This window comes from Narcine bancroftii, chromosome 2 (genome assembly GCF_036971445.1).
Source record: "Narcine bancroftii isolate sNarBan1 chromosome 2, sNarBan1.hap1, whole genome shotgun sequence".
NCBI lineage: Eukaryota > Metazoa > Chordata > Chondrichthyes > Torpediniformes > Narcinidae > Narcine > Narcine bancroftii.
Genome location: NC_091470.1, coordinates 252,675,772 through 252,700,940, shown reverse-complemented (window position 1 = coordinate 252,700,940; position 25,169 = coordinate 252,675,772). Strand labels below are relative to the sequence as shown.

The 25,169-nt window shown below is 42.7% G+C and overlaps 1 protein-coding gene across 11 annotated transcripts in view; it reads right to left on the bottom strand.

Moving 5' to 3' along the window:
- ofcc1 (orofacial cleft 1 candidate 1) overlaps positions 1-25,169 on the bottom strand; it is a 341,671-nt gene that overhangs the window by 18,050 nt on the left and 298,452 nt on the right. For 10 of the 11 annotated variants that reach the window (XM_069920841.1, XM_069920839.1, XM_069920847.1 and 7 more), the window contains one exon: positions 4,393-4,502. In XM_069920841.1, the coding sequence (XP_069776942.1) occupies positions 4,393-4,502 (110 nt within the window). Of the gene's footprint in view, positions 1-4,392; positions 4,503-4,802; positions 4,892-25,169 lie in introns of those variants that run through there. The other variant, XR_011352133.1, reaches the window with a different exon arrangement.

Here is a 25,169-nt window from a genome sequence, read left to right as displayed (position 1 = left end):
GGCTGCAGGGATGATGTTTCCTCTGGATGTGGCACCTAGAACTAGAGGTAATAGTCTCAGAATAGTCTCATTAGAGATGGGATAAAATGTCTTCATAGAGGGTTATGAATCTTTGAAGTTGTCTGTCCAGAAGACTCAGACATTGAATATATTCAAGACAGAGGGATGTATATTTTTAGAGAAAAAAGGGATTAAGTGATAATGGGGTTCATATGTGAAAGTGGCACTGAGATAAAAGATCAACTACATCCTATTGGACTGCAGGTAAACCATAGGGACTGAATGGCCCTCTGCTGTTTCTATTTCTTAAATAACATAAAGCACAGCCATGATCTGTAAAATGGCAGTGCTGGCTCGACAGGCCGAAGGGCCTACTCCAGCTCTTATTGTCTATTGTCTATTGTCACAGTACAGGCCCTTCAGCCCTCAATGTTGTGCCAACCCATATATACCTTCGCAAATAGCACTAAAGCCTCCCTACTCCATAACCATCTATTTTACTTCCATCCATGTGCCTGTTTGAGTCTCTTAAATGCCCCTAATGCTTCAGCCTCCACCACCATCCCTTGTAATGCATTCCTGGCACCCACAATTCTGCATTAAAAAATTACCCCTGATGTCTCCCCTAAACTTCTCTCCCTTCACTTTGCACATACTGTTCGTCCTCTGGTGTTTGCTGATCCTGCCCTGGGAAACAGGTGCTGGCTGTCCACCCTATCGATGCCTCTAATAATCTTGTAGACCTCTATTAAATCTCCTCTCATCCTTCTACATTCCAAAGAGCAAAGTCCCAATTCTGCTAACACTACCTCATTAGATTTGTTTTCCAATCCAAGTAACATCCTGGTAAATCTCCTCTGCACCCTCTCCATAGCTTCCACATTCTTCCTATAATGAGGTGAGCAGATCTGAACACAATACTCTAAGTGTGGTCTCACCAGAGATTTGTAGAGTTGTAACATGACCACTCTACTCTTGAACTCAATCCCCCAATTAATAAAGCCCAGCATCCCATAGGCCTTTTTAACTAACCTATCAACCTGTGCAGCGACCTTAAGTGATGCATGGATTTGAACCCCAAGGTCTCTCTGTTCATCCACACTCTTACATAACTGACCATTAACTCTGTACTCAGCCTTCTGGTTTGTCCTTCCAAAACGCATCACCTCACACTTATCCAGATTGAATTACATCTGCTTCTTCTCTGCCCAACTCTGTATCCTGCCTATATACTCTTGTAACCTTTGACAACCTTCAGCCTTATCCACAACTCCTCCAACCATTGCATCATCCGTAAACTTACTGACCCATCCATCTGCCTCTTCATTCAGGTCATTTATAAAAATCACAAAGAGGAGGGGTCCCAGAACAGATCCTTGCAGTACTCCACTACTCATTGTACCTATGTTCTTGTGTGTGCTCTATTCATGTACAGTATAAGATCATCATCCATTATTTACAGGTTGCCCATAGTCAATGAAAATGCTATAGGCTTTTATGGATGTGTAATCTTTAGAATCTAATTACTCTTTCTTGCTCTGCTTTCATTTATGCAATTGCCTTGCCTAATAACATAATTTTACAAGGAATCAAATAAAATTAGAGTCGTTGACATTACTGGCAGCACTAATGGAAGATGGAAACCCACAGTTAGAATTGCCATAGGCTTTCTTTACCCTCAAAGATTCCACAAACTGGGTAGTGGTGACATTTATGAAAACCAAGGATGTTCAAAAAAAAGTGTACAGCCGAAGTAAAATATTTCATGACTCAAAAAGCTAAAAATATTTGTGACAAAACATATATTTAAATTAATCTGTCATTTCAACACATTTGCATTTGTTATTTACGATCCTCAGAAATAGAAGCAGGAGTAGGCCATATGGCCCCTCAAGGGTACTCTGCCATTCATTAAGGTCATAGCTGATCTAATTGTGGCCCCAACTCCACTCTCTTGATAGCTCAACACAGTCCAAAAATCTACCTTTGTCTTATACATATACAACAATTCAACTTCTGTAGTTCTTTGTGAACTGAGAATTCCACCTAATTCATGAACGTCTGGGGGAGAAAAAAATGTCCTCCACTCCATCTTCCTTTCCTTTGAAGTTATGCCCCCAGGACCTAGATTTCACCCCATGATGGGGAAATTCAATGACCCTCAATCTATTAAACTTCTGTTCACACATATATGGCAATGTTCATAAACTCCATGGCACATTTGTGCATTCTCTTCCTGATTCTGGGGAGGTTGTGGAGGGGGGGGGGGGGGGCGGTGGTGGGATTCTACTGAGTGCTTTAGTTTTCTCCCACATCCCAAAGATGTGAAGATTTATCACTGTAAATTACACTTGGAATGCAGGAGAATTGTAGAAAGTGAAAAAAGTTGCTGAAAAGGTGGAGTGAAAATAAAATGTAGGATTCATGTGAATGAATGTAGGATTCATGTAAATAGCCAGCAGGGACTTAGAGGGAGGGCTGTTTCCATACTGAATATCTCTGACTCTAAATGCATTTATCGCATCCTCAAATTCTACTATTCCACTATTATGCTATGTGGTCAGCTGCCTAAGATATGAATAGAAAAGTTTCAGAGGGGTATGAGCCAAATGTTGGTAAATTTCAACAACAAGTTCAGGTAGGCATCTTGGTTGCCATGGACGAGTTGGACCAAAGTGCCTGTCTCTGTACTATTGAGTTCTATGAATCAAAGTTCTGGAGTTCCTTCTCTAAACCATTTGACCTGAATCTCTCTCTCTTCCTTTAAGATGCTTGTTAAGGACCATTCTCTGAGAAGCCTTTGGTTTCCTTGTCCTCATAAATTCTTAGCTATTTAAAAGTACTCCTTCTTGAACACCCTAGGTCATTTTACTCTATTAAATATATCTTATGAATACAAATTTTTGTTGTCTTGTCGTGACATGGTTGGTAGTGTTTAATCTCACTTATCCATGGGTTGAAACCATGGCCACAGTTTCTTTTAAGAATTACTACCATCTAATTTTAGGCAATTTTATTGAGAGGCTTGGTTTGAACGCCAACCATTTTCACTGCTTTGTTCTCCTGTTAAACCCCATGTCCAGGCGAGTTTCCTGAATTTACTGAAGCTATTGATTTATGGGAAAAGACAGACATGACAATGATTTTAATTGCAATGCTCTTAAATTTATAAATTTACTGTGGTGTAAATATGGTGGCTATGGTTGGTTGTTTTGAAGAGAATCGCTAGCATTCATCTGTTTGAATCAATCAGAGCTCATGAGAAAACTAAGTCTGGGACTTAATGATACATTCAGACTAGTCTTGTTGGTTCTACCTGACATTAACCGGGTACAAAGGCAAATTTTATTTTAATTACCGGTATTTTAATATGATTTTTTTTTTAAATTCTGTGCTTTTACATACCATCAATTCAATAAATAGTTTTGTCTTTATTTATTAAACTTCAGTATTCCTTTCAGAGTACCTAATGTCAAATATTCAAAGCCTCTTCACCTCATTGGAAGCGTTGACAACCCAACTCTGTCCTTGCCTAGAGTCAAATATCCAATGAAGTTTTAGGATAGGCCATCTGCACTGGGTCAGTGTGATCACCTGACTCCAAGGTGGGGAGTCCAGACCACATCGAGTCCAAGTGAGAGGGAAAAACCTGGGGACCCTGGACCATGATTCGAGACAATCAGTCCACTTCAGCATTGATGTCATACTTCTAGAAGACTATTGGCCTATTAAGTCAATGCCTATACATAGAGAAATCCAATTTCCTGATTTTTTTTCTCTGTTGCCTATTATCCATGTATTCTCATCAACTCCTGCTAGATTTCATCACTTATCTATAGGCAAATTACATTGGCCTTTTAACCTAGCATCTTGCAAATCTGAGGGATAAAATGGGAGTACCTCAGTAAACACACAAAGCTTTAACATAAGGCTCAAGCAGAGGGAATATCTCCACTGATGAACCCTGACCAATAATTTCACATGCCACATCAGATATATCTCTGAACCATTTTCCCTCTGCCCTTACCCGCATATTCACACCTTCCCAGCCCCATTCACATCATTAGCTTCCAAATTCTGTTTTTACCTTTGTTCATTTGTAAACATCAAGGTATAGATGTCAAGGGCAGGTTTGTGAAGGTCAGGACTGATTCCAAATTATTGCTGTTGCAAAGTGGCAGTGCTGTTAACACCATCAGTGATTCACTCAATGAATGTCTCATTGTTTTATTCTGTGTTTTGTTTGTCATAGAGCACAGAAACAGGCCCTTCAGGACACCATCTCTAAGCCAACCATAAAGTGCCTATCTACTGACAATGGCTTCTATGAAATGCATTGGAACAAGTCCTTATGTGCAAAATGCTACGTGGACTCTGCATAATGATACTCACAGCTTATTCTGCCTCTCTTGGAGGTCAGGCGATGAGGAGCATTGCTTGCCAGTGTCCAGTTCACTTGTTGGTTTCTGCATGAAGCTTGCATTGTTCTCGGATCCAAACACCTGAGACAGTTACAGAAGAGAGGAGAAAAATCACTTAATTGCTGGCCTGATGTTAATTGTGTCACCTCTGCCTGCTCTTCCTGACAAATGCTCCCCTGCACAGTTAACACAAACTGGGCCTGAGAAGCAAGGCTGAGAGGGAGGAGGAGATAGAGGAGAAGGAGGTGAAGAGTGTTCTAGAGTTATACAGGATAGAAACAGGCCCATCATGTCCATGCCACCCATTTTACCTATCTATACTAATCCTATCCACTGGGATTGGTTCTGTAGTCCAATAATGAACAGGTGTACATTACTCACTCTGGATCCCTCTTCTTCCCTGTCTTCTTCTCATTCTTCCTTGCTCTTTCAAGCAATCAAACGGAATAAAATACCTGATGACACATATCCTGGTAAAACAAAATCCAATGTGTCTGATTCTGGACTTAAAAGAAGTACAGATGTGGCATGTGAAATTATTGGTCAGGGTTCATCAGTAGAGGTATTCCCTCTGTTTGAGCTTTATGTTAAAGCTTTGATATATCTCTGAACCATTTACCCTCTGCCCTTACCTTCATATTCACACCTTCCCAGTCCCATTCACATCATTAGCTTCCAAATTCTGTTTTTACCTTTGTTCATTTGTAAACATCAAGGTATAGATGTCAAGGTCAGTATTTTGTACCCATTCCATATAGCCTTTGAAAAGATGCTGGTGAACACTTTCTTGAGCCTCTGCTATCCTTCTGCATGTCCTCTTACAGTACTGTTGAGGGTGGATTTCAAGGGCTTAGATCAAGCAGTGAAGATGGATCAGCAATATCCTTGGAGAAGGACTTGCAGGTGGTGATGTTTTAATAAGCCCATAGCCCTTGTCCTTATTGGTAAAGTTTATGGGTTTGGATGTTATATATCAGAGTAGCCCAGGTGAGCAATTGCAGTGGACTTCATAGATTGTGCCACTGCAGCTACTGTGTATCATTAGTACATCATATTAGGATGGGGACGGGAGGCCACTTTGTTCCGGCTGGTGTCATAAAATTAGATCAGTACAAGGTTAATACAAATCAGTGGCTGATGCTCAGTTTGGATTGAGTGTGTGGAAGAGCCCTTTTCTGTACTGGATGACTTGCAGTAGAAAACAAGCCAGCTCGTTCATCCTAATAGTAATTTCTAAGCTGGAATAGACTTATAGAAACAAGTGAGGTACCATCAAATTGTCCAAAGATTAAAGAATCCTCACACATGGCAACTTTTAACTAACACCAGAACATTTACAGACACTGAAACATTAAATACAAGAAACATTTTTAAATAATTATTTTGAAATACATGATTTAAAAAAAATATTTATCTAGGGGAATTACTGTCAACAAATGTAATTTTCCTTAAAAATCAGAAAATTTATGAATAATAAATGATTCAGTAAGCTTTTAAAAATGAGATTTTCAATCAAGAGGTCATCAATACCTGAAGTTTATATTACTTTAATGGGTGAGTACAGTGTCACAACACCTCTGGGATTTCTTTGTTCAACTATGCATGTTCAGAAGTCTTAGAGTTGCTACCAGTTTCTCAAAATGTTGATGGTGGACCCTGCCAGCTCATTAAATTAGAACTACAGAATCTTGGTCAAAGAGATCTGAAATATACATCTGGACTCTCTGCTGAGCAACAGTAGCCATTTAGGCATTTTGATGACTTGCCTGCTAAATCTCTTCATGACCTTGAGTGGGTTTGCTGTACTAGCTTCTACATGAAGTTGATTCTCACCCCAGCAACAAGATCAAGCAGGGCACATGGCCGTTCAAGTGTAAATATTAGGCATTGCTTATGGAAATGTGTTGACAGCTGGTTAAGCACATTTCCCCAGGCTTCCCCAGCTGTCAAGAAGATTGAGTGATTATGAATGTCTCTGAAAAACTCTCAAAAACTATATTTAGTATACTGTAATTCAGCTGAAAGGTTTTATACAGTAAAGCATTTGAGAACACTAAAAATAATAAAATGGAAACATTCTACCAGTTTATAATTAAGATTCTCCCTGATATTCAAAAGGTTCCCTTCAACATGTTCTGTGCCAGATTTTTCCTTCAAGGTTCTTGGGAAATCTGTTGAAGTTTAGATGAGTAGTCCAAAGTCAGAGTGTGATTGGGAAATCACACCAAGTGGAGGAACTCCAAACTTCTGTGTAACTCCAAGGTAAATGCCAGCAGTTCTGCATGGATTTGTCAGGAATTCTGCAGGGGATTTGGTCTTGTAGGTTAGATTTTGTTTTTTTTTTATTGGGTTGGCAGATCAATTCGTACAAAATAGAAACCTAGCAGCAAGTTTCTCTAATAGAGGAATATCTACCACATTTTCAATGGAGTACTGTTATCAGATATTGATTGCTATATACTGTATATTGTAAAACATTACAAAATTCTTTTTGTATGAGCCAGTATTATCAGCTGCCTTGTTTGGCTCTATTGATTTAACTGGCAGGTACCCAAATTGAACACAGATTTAACATTTAGTGAATTTTAACTATGCAATTTCCTAAATTTACCATTAATAAACCATTGATTAGTGAATGTCACTTTCAATAATCCTTCCCTTTTGCAGAATAACATTTAGTTCAGTGGGGTGTGTAAGTGACCCAAAACTGGTATTACACGTTGATCCGAATACTTTTTGTTTTCTTAGTTTGGCTAATAATTCATCATTTTCAGCACTAAATTTATAAACTGTTGTGAGATTAAAATAGATAGCACTGGAAGCATTGCTCTGATTTACCTGCATCGTAAAAGATTACAATTGGCTATTCTTCCACTGAGCAAAATTAAGGTATTGACTCTGCTGCCGTGTTAATGGGATGCACATTTATTTTGGTAGTTCCTTTCAGAATACCCCAATTTCAAATTATTGTAAAGTAAGTATTGCAGTGAGGTGGAACCTCTGTTAATACTGTTTGTATATGTATGGCTGGCCTGCCCCTTGCTGATTGAACCTGAGGCTCCTCCCCTTGATTCCCCTAATACAGGCGGCAACGCCACCTAGAACCTCCCCTAGAACAAGCTTGGGTCTTGGGTCAGCAACATGAGAAGTGCCTTTTGTTTATGGTAATAAAAGCCCATCAGTAGGTAAATTCTAATCTTTGGAGTTACCGATAGCGCATCAATTTTATTACCATAACTTTTTTGGAATGGACAAGTTGTTGAGACCAGAGAGGCTGGAAATTGACCTATGATCACTGGAAGTATCTGACATTTGAACTCTGGCTACGCTGCTTCAGTGTGTTTCTGCAGGCCTCCACCGTGATTGTCCAATCCAACGCAGACAAGCTGCACTTACTGTACTCACTGGTCAGGCACTGCGTTTACTTGATGGTCAGAGACACCAAAGCAATGGACATTATGAAAGGCCAGTACCTGGCTCAGGTATTCAGGCAGGTCCTAGCCACACGTAAGCAGAAACCTGGGGAGTCGATCGATGATTACCTTCGGGTTCTGCGAGACCTCAGACGGACCTGTGGCTGCAAGGCTGTATCAGCAGAAGAGTACATGAAGGAGCTGATCCGAGATCATCAGATTGGATTACATTTGCCAGTGACTGCTAGAACAGGGTGAGCTGAAGCTGCAGAAAGCCATTGAATTAGATAAACCTCTGGAAATAGACCTTCACAACGTGGACTCTTTTTTGACCAATAACATGGCCGCTGCGTGGGGAACACAGGCGCTGACATCTTAGGATGCGGGATTGCAGGCCACCTCATATCCTGACCTGACTATGGCCTCTGCCACTGCCAGCGAACACCACAAGTGCTACTTCTGCATCCAGGCGAATGCTAGGAAGTGCTGCCCGGCAAATGACATGGTCTGTTCCGGCTGCAGAAAGAAGGTACTCTACACAAAGGTATGCAAATCCAAGCAACCTTCTAACCCAGGCAGCACCATGTGTGGGCAGTGGGGGGTCATGGCCATTTTGGACGCTGTCACTTCCAACGAACAACACAGCACCGCATGCATGCTGTGGGCGCCGCCACCTTGGACAATGTCACTTCTGACGAACAACAAAAGCACTGCATGCATGCCATGGGGACCACCATCTTGGACGCTGCCATCTTATCAGACCATGAGCCAGTACAGTGGATCAGACAGTGACGCTACTCTGGCTTCAGTCATGCTCAACCAAAGCCGCCCTCATCAGCTCACCAGGTCAATGACGGACATAGTGATAAATGAGCGCAAGACGAGCAGCCTGTTTGATAGCGGGAGCACGGAGAGCTTCATCCAACCCAACACAGTCCAGTCTTACTCCCTCGCGGTGAAACCAATGAGTTACAAGTCTCCATGATCTCTAAGTCCCACTCGGCAGAGATCCGTGGCAGCTGCATAGTGACGCTGACTGTGCATGGTACAGAGTACAAAAACTAAACTTCTTGTGTTGCCGCAATTCTGCATGCTTGTACTACTGGGGTTTGACTTTCAGTGCCACCTAACAGCGCTGGGAACCAAGGGGATAATCAAATCCAGTACCATCCCCTGGAGAGTTCAGGTCGTGGTGGTTAAGAGTGGGGAAAAACACCAAATGGTTATGGACTACAGACAGACTATTAACAGGTTTACACAACTGGATGCGTACACCCTCCCTTGCATAGTCGACATGGTAAAACAAATCACCAATATCGGGTATTTTCCACCATTGACTTAAAGTCAGCATACCATCAGCTTCCTAACTGTCCAGCGAACCACGTACCTCTATCACTTTCTGAGGGTCACCTTCAGGGCCACCAATGGAGTCTCCATCTTCCAGAGGGTGATGGACCAAATGGTGGACGAGCACGGGCTGCTGACCACATTCCCCTACCTCGACCATGTCACAATCTGAGGCCACAATCTGCAGGACCATGACGCCAATCTCTGGAAATTCCTCCAGACAGCCAAAAGCCTTAACCTCACCTACAACAAAGATAAATGTGTATTCCACACATCATGCCTGACTATACTCAGCTGCTTTGAGGAGAATGTAGTTACTGCCCCGATCCCAACCACATTCTCCTCCTGTTGGAGCTCCTACAACCTCAAGGCCCTTAAAAGGTGCCTGGGGTTTTCTTCTATTATGCCCAACTATGCAGATAAGGCCTGCCCCCTTGTAAAAGCCCCTGTCAGCAGAGGCCTGTGAGGCCTTCAGCCACAAAGGCATATTGCCAAGGCTATGATGCACACTGTGGACGAATCCATCCATTCCAGGTGGAGAGCGATGCGTCTGACTTTGCCCTGGCTGTCACACTTAAACAGGCAGGCAACCCAGTAGCATTTTTCTCCTGCCCCCTCCAAGGCCCTGAGATCTGGCATTCCTCCATCAAGAAGAAGGCCCAGATTATTGTTGAGGTGGTATGTAACTGGAGGCACTAGCTTGCCAACAAATGATTTGCCCAGCTGACTGACCAACGTGCTGTCGCTTTCATGTTCAATAACAAGCAATGGGGTAAAATCAAGAATGATAAGATTCTGAGGTGGAGAATAGAACTCTTCATCTACCACTATGATATCTTGTACCTGCCCGGAAAGCTCAACGAGCCTCTGGATGTCCTGTCCTGAGGGTCTTGCAGATAGACTGTTTACAAGCACTCCACAACGACCTCTGCCACCGTGGGGTCACCAGGTTCTTCCATTTCGTCAAAACCTGCAACCTCCTCTATTCAGTTGAGGACATCAGGATGATGACCAGAAACTGCCAGATCTGTGCGAAGAGCAAACTACACTTCTACCAGCCAGATTGTTTGCATCTGATTATGGCCTCTTTGACCGACTGAGCATGAATTTCAAGGGGCCCCTGCCCTCTTTCACCCACAACGTGTATTTTCACAACATCATCGATGAGTACTTGTGTTTCCCCTTTGCCAATCCCTGCCCGGACATGACCACTGCAACCTTCATTAAGCCTTGTGCAACCCCTTCACCATTTGGATACCCCTGGTATATTCATAGTAACCAGGGGTCCTCCTTCATGAGCTGCGCCAATATCTGCCAGCCAGAGGTATCATCACTAGCAGGGCCACCAACTACAACCCCCGAAGGAACAGCCAGGTGGAAAGTGAAAACGCCACGTCTGGAAGGCCATCCTCCTAGCGCTGAGGTCAAAAGGCTTGCCTGTCTCCCGTTGGCAAGAGGTCTTCTCTGAAGTGCTCCACAAAATTAGATCCCTCCTGTACACCGCCACCAATGCCACTCCACATGAAAGGTTGTTTTCCTTCCCCAAGAAGTCGTGTCAGGGACCACGCTGCTATCCTGGTTGACATCGCCACGGCCAGTCCTGCTCCAGAAGCATGTGAGAAACCACAAGTCTGACCCACTGATTGAGACAGACCACCTCCTCCACACCAACCCCCAATATGCCTATATGGCATACCAGGATGGGAGCAAGAACACTGTGCCCCGGGTGGGAGCAAGGACCTGGGAATCCTGCTGACCAACCACCACATCCACCACCCCACGACGTATCATGCCACCCTACCCCAGCCCCCGCCCCAACTGTCTCAGTGTTTGCCAGACATCCCACCTACCAACAATGACCAGGAGTCAACAGCTGAGCCACACCTGACACTACAATGGTCACAATGGTGGACAAGATCACTGGACAGACTGAATTTGTGATGGACATGGAACCCATTTCACCCTTTCTGACTTCTTTTAAAAGAAGGGGTGAATGTGGTGGAGCCACTTTTAATACTGTTTGTATGTGCATGGCTCGCCCGTCCCTTGCTGATTGTACCTTCAGCCCCTTCCCCTTAATTCCCCTAATAAAGGCACCAATGCCATTACCACTCCCCCAGGACAAGCTTGGGTCTCGGGTCAGCAACATGAGATGTGCCTTCTGTTTATGGCAATAAAAGCCTATCAGTCAGATAACTTCCAGTCTTTGGAGTTATTGATAGCACATCATGCAGCAATCAATTTGTCGACAATAATCTTCCCCAAAATTATTCAGTAATAAACTGACAACACTGCTTTGGGATATTGATACAAGCATTAGGGTTAACTAGGTCGTGTATATGATATGGGGTCACCAATACCCCTGAGTAGAAAGCCCTGAAAAAGGTAGTGGGCACAGCTCAGGACATCACAGGCAAAACCCTCTCCACCGTCAAGAACATACAGTATACAGAGAATGCTGCCATTGGAGAGCAGCAGTAATCATCAAGGACCTACATCATCCAGCACATACTCTGTTCTCACTGCTACCATCATGAAAGGGGTAAATGTGCCACACGACTTGCACCACCAGGTTCAGGAACAGCTGCTACCCCTCCACCATCAGACTCCTCAATAACAAACTCAATCAGGGACTCATTTATGGACTCTTACTTGTGCACTTTATTGATTTTTTAAAAATTCTCTCTGTATTGCAGTTTGTTTGCATTCATTATCTGTTTACAGTTCTTTAATTGTTTACATGTGTACATTGTATAATTTTTTGGCACTACCAATAAGTGTTAATTCTGCCTATCCCACAGGAAAAAAGAATCTCAGGGCTGTATATGATGTCATGTACGTACTCTGACAATAAATCTGATATACTGTATGTGAGAGCAATAGTACCTCAATAAAGGGTTCAACACAAAACAATGACAATTCATTTTAGCTCACTGATACTGCATGACCAGCTGAATTTCTCCAACAGACAGTTTTTCCCTCCAGATTCCAGCATCTACAGTCTTTTATGTGTCTCGTTTATATTTAAAATTACTGTTTCTAATGTTTTAATCATTATTGGAAGTGTATGCTATTGTGCTTGTAGATCTGGCCAAAACTTTATTGGTTAGAAAAATATGCCTTAAAGTTTTAAATGTTACATTCTCTAAAAATAACAGCAGGCAGCCAAATGTGATGAGCAAGTAATTAAAACTGCTGGAAACAGGACAGTAAATATAATACTAATCTAAAACTAGAAAATGCTGGGAAAACGCTGCAAGTGATGCAGCATCTGTGGAGAGAGAAAAATATTGTTCAACAGAACTTGTAAAGGTTGAAAGCTAAATAAGTTTTTTAAATTGCAGATAAAAGGGAGGAGGGACAGAGAGAACAGAGGGAAGGTCAAAGGTTCGGGCAGACACCAGGGGAAGATGAATGCACAAGCCAATTCACAGGATGTAGCACAGGTTGGTGAATAGCAAAAGGTGTCGCATTCCGGCAGTCTAAATACATGCACAAATGTTTGCAAACTGGGATATGTATCCCCAGCCATCTGTCCCAGAGAAACAACAGTGTTTTATATTAAGTTGGAAAGGCCAGCTCAGGAGAACAAAATAATTAGCCAGGCAATCTCATGAGACAGTAGAAATGCTTTTGCCAGATTAAACAGGAAAATAAAGTACAGAACTTTCCCAAATGCATTATTGAATGCAGAAACCTCAAACTTACAGAGCAGTGGACAACCAGTCTTGCCTTCCTAAAGACCGCCTACTACTCCATTTGACTCGTCACTGTGAAAACAAATACTTTTTGTTTTGTAATGGACCCGCTTTCAGTTGCACTATTCAAACCGCATCCAATCATCACCTGTCTTAAATGAGTCCAGGGCTTTCTTTTAAATCAATTGCCTTTTTTAAACAAAAGATAACGTTTTGTCTGATTATTCTGTGTGTTGGCAAGTTGTGCATGTTTTGAAATGTAAATCAATTTTGAGCAGAAAACTGATTCCCCAAAACTGGGTACTATCATGGGTACAATTATCAGCTATGTCGCCTCATGAACTTGAGCAGGAACTATATACCACATTCCCAACGATGATAGATCAACAAGCTCTCTCTACTTGGGCGATGTTGCAAACTCAATGAAACAACTGTGATTCATTTGATTCTTCTGATTAACTTCCATTCAAAGATTCTGACATGCTGATTTAATAAATCAAATAAATTAAACAATATTGATGAAATGGTGGAGTTCACCTTACACCTCCTCCCTCTGAAGTGGGCAGCAACCAGTAAGTAATTTAGTAATTCAACATGATCAATTGTATTTAATAAAACATGCTCACAAGTTCTCCAAAATACAGTGTGATATGGATTTTCTGCACAGCATAATTTTCTAATGACCTTACAGTTAATGAAATATATATTGAGGTTTCCTTTCCATGTCACTGATGTGTGTAATTAAAGGGTAAATAATATAGCCACAAATAATTTATACATATTCTGCCAATCGCTGTAGCTTCCAGCAATTTTGTATCTTATTTAAAAAGGTTATTTGTATTCAAATATTAATATGTTCAATACTTTAAAGCAGGTCTGGACTCACAGATTGTAAACTGTTTGTGGATGAGTGGGATACATTGGCCTCCAAGGTGTTTTGTGGGCAGCGGGAACATTTGGCACTGTTAATTGTCTTGGCCACATTGAAATGGTGCACAACTTCCTGACAGGCAGTAATACAGATGTTTAAAGCATGGCCATTGTCATAATGCAGATAACAAAGATGGCCAGTTGAGCACAGCAAGCTCCCACAGACAGCAAAGTGAAAACAATCAATGAGTCATACTGAGTGAGGAATAACTCTCCAGTTTTTCTTTCAAACATGATCCTCGGAGAGCTTCAGCTTAAAACAAGCACGTAGGAGGATCAACCTAGCACTCAGCTAGGACTTGAACCCATAAACAACTGTGTCTTGGAGACAATATGGCCACTAGTTAATTCAAAGACAGCTTAGCACATGGGAAAGAAAATTATTTTGTGCATAACTCAATGAGAAAGAGGGAAGGGTATCAAATGGGTAGCAGCTCTGCTGACATTTGGACATTTAATGGCAGTCCACCCAGACTTGTAGCCTGACACCAAGTCCAGGACCGGTTGCTTGAGTTGGATTACCAAATCCAGTAATGAGCACTGCTGTCAGACTCCTCATGATATAGAGGAGTAGATCCTGCATCAGGCTGACTAAAGGAGAGCACAGGGGCAAATGCAAAATCATTTCCTTTAAATATTATGATTTAGTGGAATGCTTTTAGTTTCTTCTGTGCAGATTTAATTAATGTCCTTTTCTAACCTTTTTCATAGGTTTGAAGCAGATGGACTCTTTCCGTGGCAGCTGCCAAGCCTCCAGAGTAATTTACTTCAAGATCAGTCAAGAAATAGTGGTTCAATGCACGTGCTAGCTGTAGGTTAATGGTCCTAGCTTTTTTAAAAATATATTTTTACTTAAAAATAAGGCGTCTATGGGCCTGTGGTTCATTCACTTGTTAAATTTTAGCTTTTAGTTGGAATGATCTTCATAAATGGTATGATTATCCAAACACCAACAATAAGATCTATTGTGAGGTTATAAAAGGCCATGTAGAATGGTTGATGCTGATCCTTGCATTTCTCTAGCAGCAGCAGGTGCAGTGAAGATCATGTCCTTCCTGCACCTCGATGGAGCGAAACCTCCGAGAGATTTAATAAAGCCTCTGTTTGGCCACTGGGAAGAGGGGGCTGGTAACAACCCTGGTGGTCTTTCCCTGTGGAAGGCAGCAGGAAGACCCTTCTGTCCTTACCGCAATAAGGCATACCTCTTTCATTGAGGGTGGTCATTAATACAGTGCTCTGAGGTTCTCTGGTAAATCATTCTGTTCTCTGGCACTGGCACGGGGGTTGCAAATTTGTCAGCAGTTGCATGGGTGTGGCTCTGAGGCTAGGTCATATGGAATAGAATCAAGACCACTCATGTCAACGTTATTCAAACTATCCTCTAGTGGGCCTGAATGCCCACTGGGTCTGTGTTCACTCAGTACATGTACACGATCCTGCTTCACAGGAAAGGGGGCTATAAATATAGACAATTGCAGCCTTTCAGAAGGCCTGGTCGTCTGGGTATTTGAGTCACAGATGGTTTTGGCAGCATTGAGAAGTCCTCACTGTTACCGTATTTTAAGTTGTGATCTTCTTGCTTCCCTTCCATCACCATCTGTTGTTTAGGCTTAGTTTATCTGTTATTCTTGTTTCTAAATTGTCTATGACACTGGTTCATGATGGAGCTTGCCAATGCTTTTCCGGCTCAAAGTTCCTGCTCATTCTCATGAAACCCATCTTGCTAATTTCTGGGTGTTCCTTTGCTGGTATGAACTACAGTTCACATTAAGGCAGTCTGGGGGTTGTTGACACTAGGTTGGGATTCCTTGGGCCAGTCATTCTCAGCGAGGGCCATATGGCCCTCCTGGGGGGGGGCGGGGGGGGGGGCAGAACATTTATCGGTTGCCATGCACTAAAATCATAATTTTTTAAATGTCATCAGTAGAAGTATGGAAGAAACTAGCTAAACTTGACTGCTTCACAGGAAAGGGGGCTATAAATATTGAGCAAAGTCTTAAGGGGGTCACAGCAAAAGAAAATGGTTGAAAATGGCTGCCTTAGGCTATCTGCTCTTTGAGACCATCAGTACGGATTTTCTTCTGCCAGCATTTCTGTGGCTGCAGTTGACTTTGAGGGCAGGTAGAATTGGTTTGGTAAATGTGTGTGCACTTGACAGTGAAACTTGAGTTTCGAAGGGGAGATGTAATTTGAGAATGTGGCCAAAATATAATGTACTTACTTTCCTCATAACAGGGTTGGGACAAGATCATGTTCCAAGCATTTTTTCAGGAGGAGGATTTCTTTAAAATTAGTTTTGCTACTCCTTCCTCGCTAATCCTGTCCTTCCAGAGGACCAAGAAAGGCTAGGAAATTCCTTCTTAAATGCACTGACCTCAGAAATCTGCCTCCATCTTCCTCCTGCTATACTCTGATCTTAAGCAGATCACCAGGCCTAATCAGGCAGACTACTGCCAAGCAAGGCTGCAAAATTGACCCAACCATTTTATGCCTTCATGCAACCATATTACATGTCACCTCCAACATGCTTCTTTCTGGAATGGAGCTCATCTGAAAAATAGGAAAGTACTCGATCATAATTGTCTCTGAGGTCACTCTAAGATCAATCATGCCTGTAATGTGCAGACAGCATGTGTGTATTTGCATAATCCATCCAAATTGTTATCATCTTGCCCACTCAAGAATTCAAACAATACAGTACCCTCCATGTTTGGGAAAAATACACTTTTTTTTAAACCTTATTTGCATTTGTGCTCTTTTTTAAATTTGTAATTAAACAATTCAAGTGCACTTTTCAGATTTTATTCAAGGTTATTTGTAAACATTTTGGTTTGGCCATGTCGAAATTACAGGAGTTTTTTTTATGCATAGTCCCCTCATTTCAGGGCACCGTAATATTTGGGCATTGCAATGGTTTGTATATTAAAGTAGTCATGATAGTATTTTGTTGCATATCCCTTGCAATGACTGCTTGAAGTCTGCAATTCATAGACATCACCAGGTGCTGAGTATTTTCTTTGGTAATGCACTGCCAGGTCACTATTGCGGCCACCTTCAGCTTGTTTCCTGCCTTTCTCTTCAGCACATGCTCAATTGGAATTAGATCAGGTGAATGACTTGGCCATTCAAGAACCTTCCAGGTTTTAGCTTTAGCAGTAGGATTGGGATCATTGTCTTACTGTAGGATGAAGCACCATCCAATGAGTTTGAAGGCATTAGTTTGAATGTGAGCAGCTAAGCTGTTTCTATACGCCTCAGAATTCATTTTGGTACTGCCATCAGCTGTTACATCAGCAGTCTAGGTAAGTGCACGAGCACCTGCGGCAGCCATACATGCCTAGCCCATTACACCCCCACCACCATGTTTTATAGATGAGGTGGTAATGTTTTGGATCTTGGGCTGATACTTTACTCTTCAACATTTTGCTTTTGCAGTCACTCTGATTTCAGTTCATCTTGGTCTTATCTGTTCACAAGATCTTTTTCCAGAATTCTGCAGGCTCCTTTACTTCTTGGCAACCATAATCGAGCCATCTTGTTTCTGGCGCTAACTATTGGTTTGCATCTTGCAGTGTAGCCTCTGTATTTCTGGTCATGAACTCTTCTGCAGACAGTGGTCATTAGCACATCTAAACCTTCCTCCTGAAGAACTTTTCTGATCTATTGGACAGGCATTTGGGGATTTTTCTTCATGATGATGAGAATTCTTCTGTCATCAGCAGTGGAGATCTTCCTTGGCCTACCTGACCCTTTGGAACTGATCATGAACATCATTGAGAAGAAAGAGTGTACTGGTGCACTCAGTACAGGTACACGATCCTTTATCCGGACACCTAAAATCTGGAAAGTTCCAAATTCCAGCAAGTGGGGACCGGCGGTTGGGGGAGGCGGCCGAGGGACTGGCGGTCGGGGGAGACAGCCGAGGGAATGGCGATCGGGGGGAAGATGGGCGGGTGGCCAGGGGACCGCAGTCGGGGGAGGCGGCTGGGGGACCGGCGGTTGAGGGACTGGCGGTTGGGGGAGGTGGCTGTGCGGCTGAGGCACCGGCGGTTGGGGGAAAGATGTCCGGCGACCGAGGGGAAAGGGGTTGTGGGAGACCACCGAGGGTCCGGCGGTCGGGGGAGGCGGTCGAAGGACCACAGTCGGGGGAGGCAGCCGAGGGATCGCGGTCCCAGGAGATGGCTGTTGGGGGAGACTGCCAGGCGACTGGAAGGGGGTGGGGGTGGATAGGCAGCACAATTCAGGTAGGCTTTCCAAAATCCGGAAAAATCCGGATTCTGATTAACAAGGGTTCTGGATAAAGGATCCTGTACCTGTACTGAGTGCACCAGTACACTCTTTCTTCTCAGTGATGTTCCAATCAGTTGATTTTAGTAATCCTAAGGTTTTATGACTAGCAGAGTTATAAAAAGGCATATGACTAGCAGAGAAGGGATCGGACAGAGTCAACATGGATTTACAAAAGGTAAGTCGTGCTTGACAAATCTATTGGAATTCTTTGAGGTGGTGACGGGTAAAATAGATGGGGGAGAGCCAGTGGATATGATGTACCTGGATTTCCAAAAGGCCTTCGATAAGGTCCCACATAAATGACTGGCATGCAAAATCAAGGCTCATGGGATTGGGGGTAAGGTATAGATGTGGATTGAGAACTGGCTGGCAGATAGAAGAGAGAGACTTGGGATAAATGGCTCATTTTCTGAGTGGCAGGCGGTGACCAGTGGGGTGCCACAGGGATCTGTACTGGGACCCCAGCTGTTCACAATTTACATTAATGATCTAGATGAGGGGATTGGATGTAATATCTCCAAATTTGCAGACGACACTAAGCTAGGAGGAGTTGTGTGAACTGAAGGGGGGGGGGGGGTCAGGAAGCTCCACTTTGATTTGGATAAATTGGGGGACTGGGCAGATACATGGCAAATGCACTACAATGTGGATAAATGTGAGGTTATCCACTTTGGTAATACAAACCGGAGGGCAGATTACTATTTGAATGGCAATAGATTGGGACATGGGGAAGTGCAGAGAGACCTAGGGGTACTTGTGCACCTGTCACTGAAGGTGAGCATGCAGTTACAGCAGGCAGTTAAAAAGGCAAGTGGTATGTTGGCCTTCATATCAAGAGGGTTTGAGTATAGGAATAAGGATACCTTAATCCACCTGTACAGAGCCTTGGTGAGACCCCACCTGGAGTATTGTGTGCAGTTTTGGTCACCTTATCTAAGGAAGGATGTTCTTGCAATGGAGGGAGTGCAGAGGCGATTCACCAGGCTGATACCTGGAATGGCAGGAATGACTTATGAGGAAAGATTGCGCAAATTGGGATTATATTCACTGGAGTTTAGAAGATTGAGAGGGGATCTCATAGAGACATATAAAATTCTGGCAGGACTGGACAGAATGGATGCGGAAGGGATGTTTCCAATGGTGGGGGAGTCCAGAACCCGGGGCCATGGTTCGAGGATAATAGGCAAACCATTTAGAACCTAGATGAGGAGAAATTTCTTTACCCAGAGGGTGGTGAATCTGTGGAATTCATTGCCACAGAGGGCAGTAGAGGCAGGTTCATTGAATATATTTAAGAGGGAATTAGATATATTTCTTCAGTATAAGGGTATTAAAGGTTACGGAGAGAAGACGGGGACGGGGTACTGAACTTTAAGATCAGCCATGATCTCGTTGAATGGCGGAGCAGGCACGAAGGGCTGAATGACCTACTCCTGCTCCTATCTTCTATGTTTCTATGTTTACTGTTAGTCTTAATTTTTTTTCTTGTTTTTCAGCCTTATAATGGCTTCTTTGACTTTCATTGGCACAACTCTGGTCCTCATGTTGAAAAATGGCATCTACAGACGCCAAAGGTGATCAAAAACTTAGAAGCAAGTCTACCTCTCTTATACCTCTTCTTTTCTTTGGCTTGGCTTCGCGGACGAAGATTTATGGAGGGGTAAATGTCCACGTCAGTTGCAGGCTCGTTTGTGGCTGACAAGTCCGATACGGGACAGGCAGACACGGTTGCAGCGGTTGCAGGGGAAAATTTGTTGGGTTTTTCTTCCTTTGTCTTTTGTCAGTGAGGTGGGCTCTGCGGTCTTCTTCAAAGGAGGTTGCTGCCCGCCGAACTGTGAGGCGCCAAGATGCACGGTTTGAGGCGATATCAGCCTACTGGCGGTGGTCAATGTGGCAGGCACCAAGAGATTTCTTTAGGCAGTCCTTGTACCTCTTCTTTGGTGCACCTCCGACACGATGGCCAGTGGAGAGCTCGCCATATAACACAATCTTGGGAAGGCGATGGTCCTCCATTCTGGAGACGTGACCTACCCAGCGCAGTTGGATCTTCAACAGCGTGGATTCGATGCTGTTGGCCTCTGCCATCTCGAGTACTTCGATGTTAGGAATGAAGTCGCTCCAATGAATGTTGAGGATGGAGCGGAGACAACGCTGGTGGAAGCGTTCTAGGAGCTTCTCTCTTATAACTGCACCGATGAGTACTCACAAACACCTGCGAAGCCAAATGTCCCAAACATTATGGTGCCCTGAAATGGAGAAGTCATGCATAAAAAGTGCTGTCATTTCTACATGGTCAAACCAAAATATATAAAAATAACCTTGAATAAAATCTGGAATGTGTGCTTTAATCACATGTGAATTATTTAGTTACAAACTTAAACCTGTGGAGCACAGGGGCAAAAATGGAAAAACAGTTCTTTGACCCAATCATTATGGAGGGTACTGTAGTTCTTATATTCAACAAAGTAATGGTCCTCTATCAAAGTACTCAACTGTACAACATTGCCTTCCAAAATAAAAGTACATAAGACCATAAGAAATATGAGCATAGGTAGGCCATCTGGCCCCTCTCGTCTACTTCGCCATTCAATAAAATCATGGCTGATTTAGCAGTGGACTCAGCTCCACTTACCTGCCTATATCCTGTCATGCTTAATTCCCTTTTCTAAAAAAAAATCTGTCTTAAGTACATTTAATGAAGTATACTGACTGGTTGCATCATGGCCTGGAAAGTGGAGTGTACAGAAAGGCATAAGGCTACGGGAAGTGGCTAAGTCCATCGCAGGCACTGACCTCCAATCCGTTGAACATATCTGCGTGAGGCATTTGGCTCAAGAATCAGTCAACATTTTTGAAGGAGTGAAACACAAAAGTCTGCTGATGCTGGTAATTGTAGTAAAAACACAAAAATGCTGGAGGAACTCAACAGGTCTCGCAGTGCCCATCGGAGTTTCGGGACTGAGTCCTTCTTCAAGGTATACCAGCATCCAGACTTTCTGTATTTATACAATATCATAAAGGATCCTCGTCACCCTGCTTATGCACACTTCGCTTTCACTGCTATCTTCTGGGAGAGGTTACAAAAGATTGAAGTCCAGCACCCCTAGGTTCAAGGGCTGTTTCTTTTCAACAGCTTGAACATTCCTATACTGCCTTAACTCTAACTCCATTCTAGGACTACAGTTTAGTCTGCACTATAACTGTAATTGTGAATATTTGAGTTTATTACCTTTTTTCTCTCATATAGTCATTTAATTTACACTTATTAGCGTATTTTACATATCTGTGTAGCTAGAGCAAGCAAGGATTTCAGAGTTCTCTACTTGCATTTAATGACAATAAATTCTCATTCTCATCTTCTATGTTCAAGGAAATGTTGAGCAAAGTTACGCAACAAAAGTTTATAATGAAGCCATCCTAGCTACTGTGACATTCTTGCAATATGTGTCGAGTGGTTGTTATTTTGCTGAATCAACAAAATACTCTTCATTGTTGACACTGTCCAATTTGCATCTTCCATTGACAGTTTCCACTTACATTACACTGATGGCTAATATCTCAGAGAATAATAGTCTGATAATGGAGACACCTTAATGGATTGCAAGTAATTCCCAGTGACCAAGCAAGAAATGCCCTTTTACAGTGACCCTTTCTGTAAAATAACTCGACAATAATAAATCCTGTTGATCCACTGAAACACGACATGCAAGAAATAGTCATTTCATCTATAGTGCTTCCAACTTCTGCTGTAAATTAATTTCAAAGAATTTAGGCTGCTATTCCAATTTCCTTCTGGGAGGTGCTATCCTTTGTAACAGCTGCTTAATGGAGCACCCATCTGCTCTTTTAGGCAGTCACGAGATACCTCATGATACTGTTTTGAAAGAAATCAAGTGGAATTTTTATTCCTTGATCAACATTACTGAGAAAAGGGTTACTTGATGAATTTCACAACACTGTGTATGGGATCTTTCAGTGAACAAACAAGCAGCCATGTTTCCCACATTACTGCAATGACTACATTTGTCTGACTGCAAGACCCAGAGTCATGTCCTGAATTTATGCAAACTACTAATCTGATTTTTACAAAAGATAAAGCTTGATTATTTTCAAAGCTGGGATTGAGAGCAGATAAGTATATTATCACTGGAACACATGAGGATTGGTCTTGTGATAATATAAAGTTGGCTGTTTTTGTGAGCTGGGCAGCAAAAGAGCATCGAGTTCTACAGACATACAATGGAGTTGGAGAAAATAGAAAATCGGATCGGCACTGTGTGTGAGTTTTGTGCATTTTCTCTGTGACTTCCGATTCCAAACGATGTGCAGACTGGTTGGTTAATTGGTCACTGTAAATTACTCTAAACATATGGATGAGTGGTGGAATCTGGGGAAGGTCAATGGGAATGTATAAGAACTATGTGCAGGAAAAAATTAGTGGAGGAATGTGATTGTGAGGGTTAGCATATACTGAATGGACAAAATGTTCTTTCGTATGTTACAGCAAAATATATTAAAAAAATAAAAGATTATATACATTTTGTTATATGACATTTAAACAATTCCCAAATGGGAAATTGAGATTTAGAACCTGGATTCTTCTCGATGCAGAATAATTGCGTTTTGCCAATTACAGTAGGCCATGAGATTCACGGAAACGTGGACAACTTCCTCAGAAAGATAGCAGGTTACTGGTATACAGAAGTAGAATTCTGAGTTTTGAAGTGCGTTTACTATTTACCTAATTTCAGATCATTGTGCTGAATAATGTGCTCAGTGAATTAGTGAGGGTTCAGGAGGAAAGTAGGCTCATTGATGGCAGCAAAGGAGTGGAATGGTTGGCGTAACGCTATAACAGTGTAAGCAACCTCGGTTCAAAACAGCGGTGAGGAAAAGGAGTTTGTATGTTCTCCCTGTGACCTGTGTGGGTTTTCCCTGGGTGCTCCCATTTATTCCCACCTTCCAAAACATAAAAAAAGAGGGATATGTGGGGGGGGGGGGTGGTGAGTGAGAGAGAGACAGACAGGTTTTTAAAATGTTTGTGTGTGAAAGAGAAAGAAAAATGAGATTAAAACGTGTCTGTGTATGAGAGAGACATAGTGCATCTGTGTGTGTGTGTGTGTGTGTGTGTGTGGGAGAGAGAGAGAGAGATTGAAACAAAGATTTCGGAATGACCAAAGGGAAAGCTAATAAACAAGTTAAGAGAATTGAGGGAGGGTATGTATAAGCTAAGGTTAAAGGAAGAGAGAATGATAATTTGGAATGAAGGAGGACTGTTACGTTCCTGTGTTTTGATGCTCGGACAGTCCTCTTGATGCATTTGTGTAATCCTAACCATGTCAGCCCTGGACACCCATACAGTTTGAACCACTAGCTTGCTATACAGAGGTCTTTTCTCAATTAGAGAGATAAAATCTGTTGCAATTTATTATTTATCTTTAAACTTCCTTCCACAGTAATTATCCATTATTACTGGGAGGGAACTTTTAGCATAACAAACAATGCCATGTCTCATAACTTTAATTAGAAATAAGCTTTTCAGTACACAGTCCAAGACTTGAACTTGATTTTCAGTATATATGATGTTTCAATCACTGCTTTGAAGAAAATTCCAAAACATTTTTGCAACAGGTAATTATTATTTGGAGAAACATGTGACTTAAAACACATTCACAAATAACAAATAAGGATTTCAAATCATTATTGTTGACACTTCAATTCCTATTCATTGTCATTTGAGATGTTTAATTACAAATAAAAGATAAAAAGAAAACTGAGGTCCTCCATCAGCCAGCTCCCCACCATGACTACCAGCCCCCCCACATCTGCACTCAAAACGGTCAACCAGTTTACCTATCTCGGCTGCACCATTTCATCAGATGCAAGGATCGACAATGAGATAGACAACAGACTCGCCAAGGCAAATAGCGCCTTTGGAAGACTACACAAAAGAGTCTGGAAAAACAACCAACTGAAAAACCTCACAAAGATAAGCGTATACAGAGCCATTGTCATACCCACACTCCTGTTCGGCTCCGAATCATGGGTCCTCTACCGGCACCACCTACGGCTCCTAGAACGCTTCCACCAGCGTTGTCTCCGCTCCATCCTCAACATCCATTGGAACGCTTACACCCCTAACGTCGAAGTACTCGAGATGGCAGAGGTCGACAGCATCGAGTCCACGCTGCTGAAGATCCAGCTGCGCTGGATGGGTCACGTCTCCAGAATGGAGGACCATCGCCTTCCCAAGATCGTGTTATATGGCGAGCTCTCCATTGGCCACCGTGACAGAGGTGCACCAAAGAAAAGGTACAAGGACTGCCTAAAGAAATCTCTTGGTGCCTGCCACATTGACCACCGCCAGTGGGCTGATAATGCCTCAAACCGTGCATCTTGGCGCCTCACAGTTTGGCGGGCAGCAACCTCCTTTGAAGAAGACCGCAGAGCCCACCTCACTGACAAAAGGCAAAGGAGGAAAAACCCAACACCCAACCCCAACCAACCAATTTTCCCTTGCAACCGCTGCAATCGTGTCTGCCTGTCCCGCATCGGACTTGTCAGCCACAAACGAGCCTGCAGCTGACGTGGACTTTTTACCCCCTCCATAAATCTTCGTCCGCGAAGCCAAGCCAAAGAAAAAGAAGAAAAGATAAATAGATATATGGAAAGAGTTATTTTCAGTTTGATTTCCCAATGAGAATTTTTCATTCATTTTAAAAATACCTCAAGAGAGAGAGGGAAGTTATCTCCTTCCTGTGGAAACAGAATTAGTTGGGTGAGTTCTTTGTGGATCTGACCCATTGCCCAAATTCCCCATCCACATCCCTTCATACCGAGCCACACATATATTTTTCACATGCAGAGGTCTGAAAAAGTTGAGCCTCTGTATCTGAGGGGCACCCCACATTAGGCGGGAAACCAGGGTTATATATGGGTAGATGGGGTGGAGTTGGGAGGCGGGGCCAGCCATCAGTATAACACACCACCAGTGAATCTCAGTTCACTGCATTCACCCCTTCCTGCAGAATTTAGGGTCATTGGATGAAGACAGAGAACACAGATTTAGG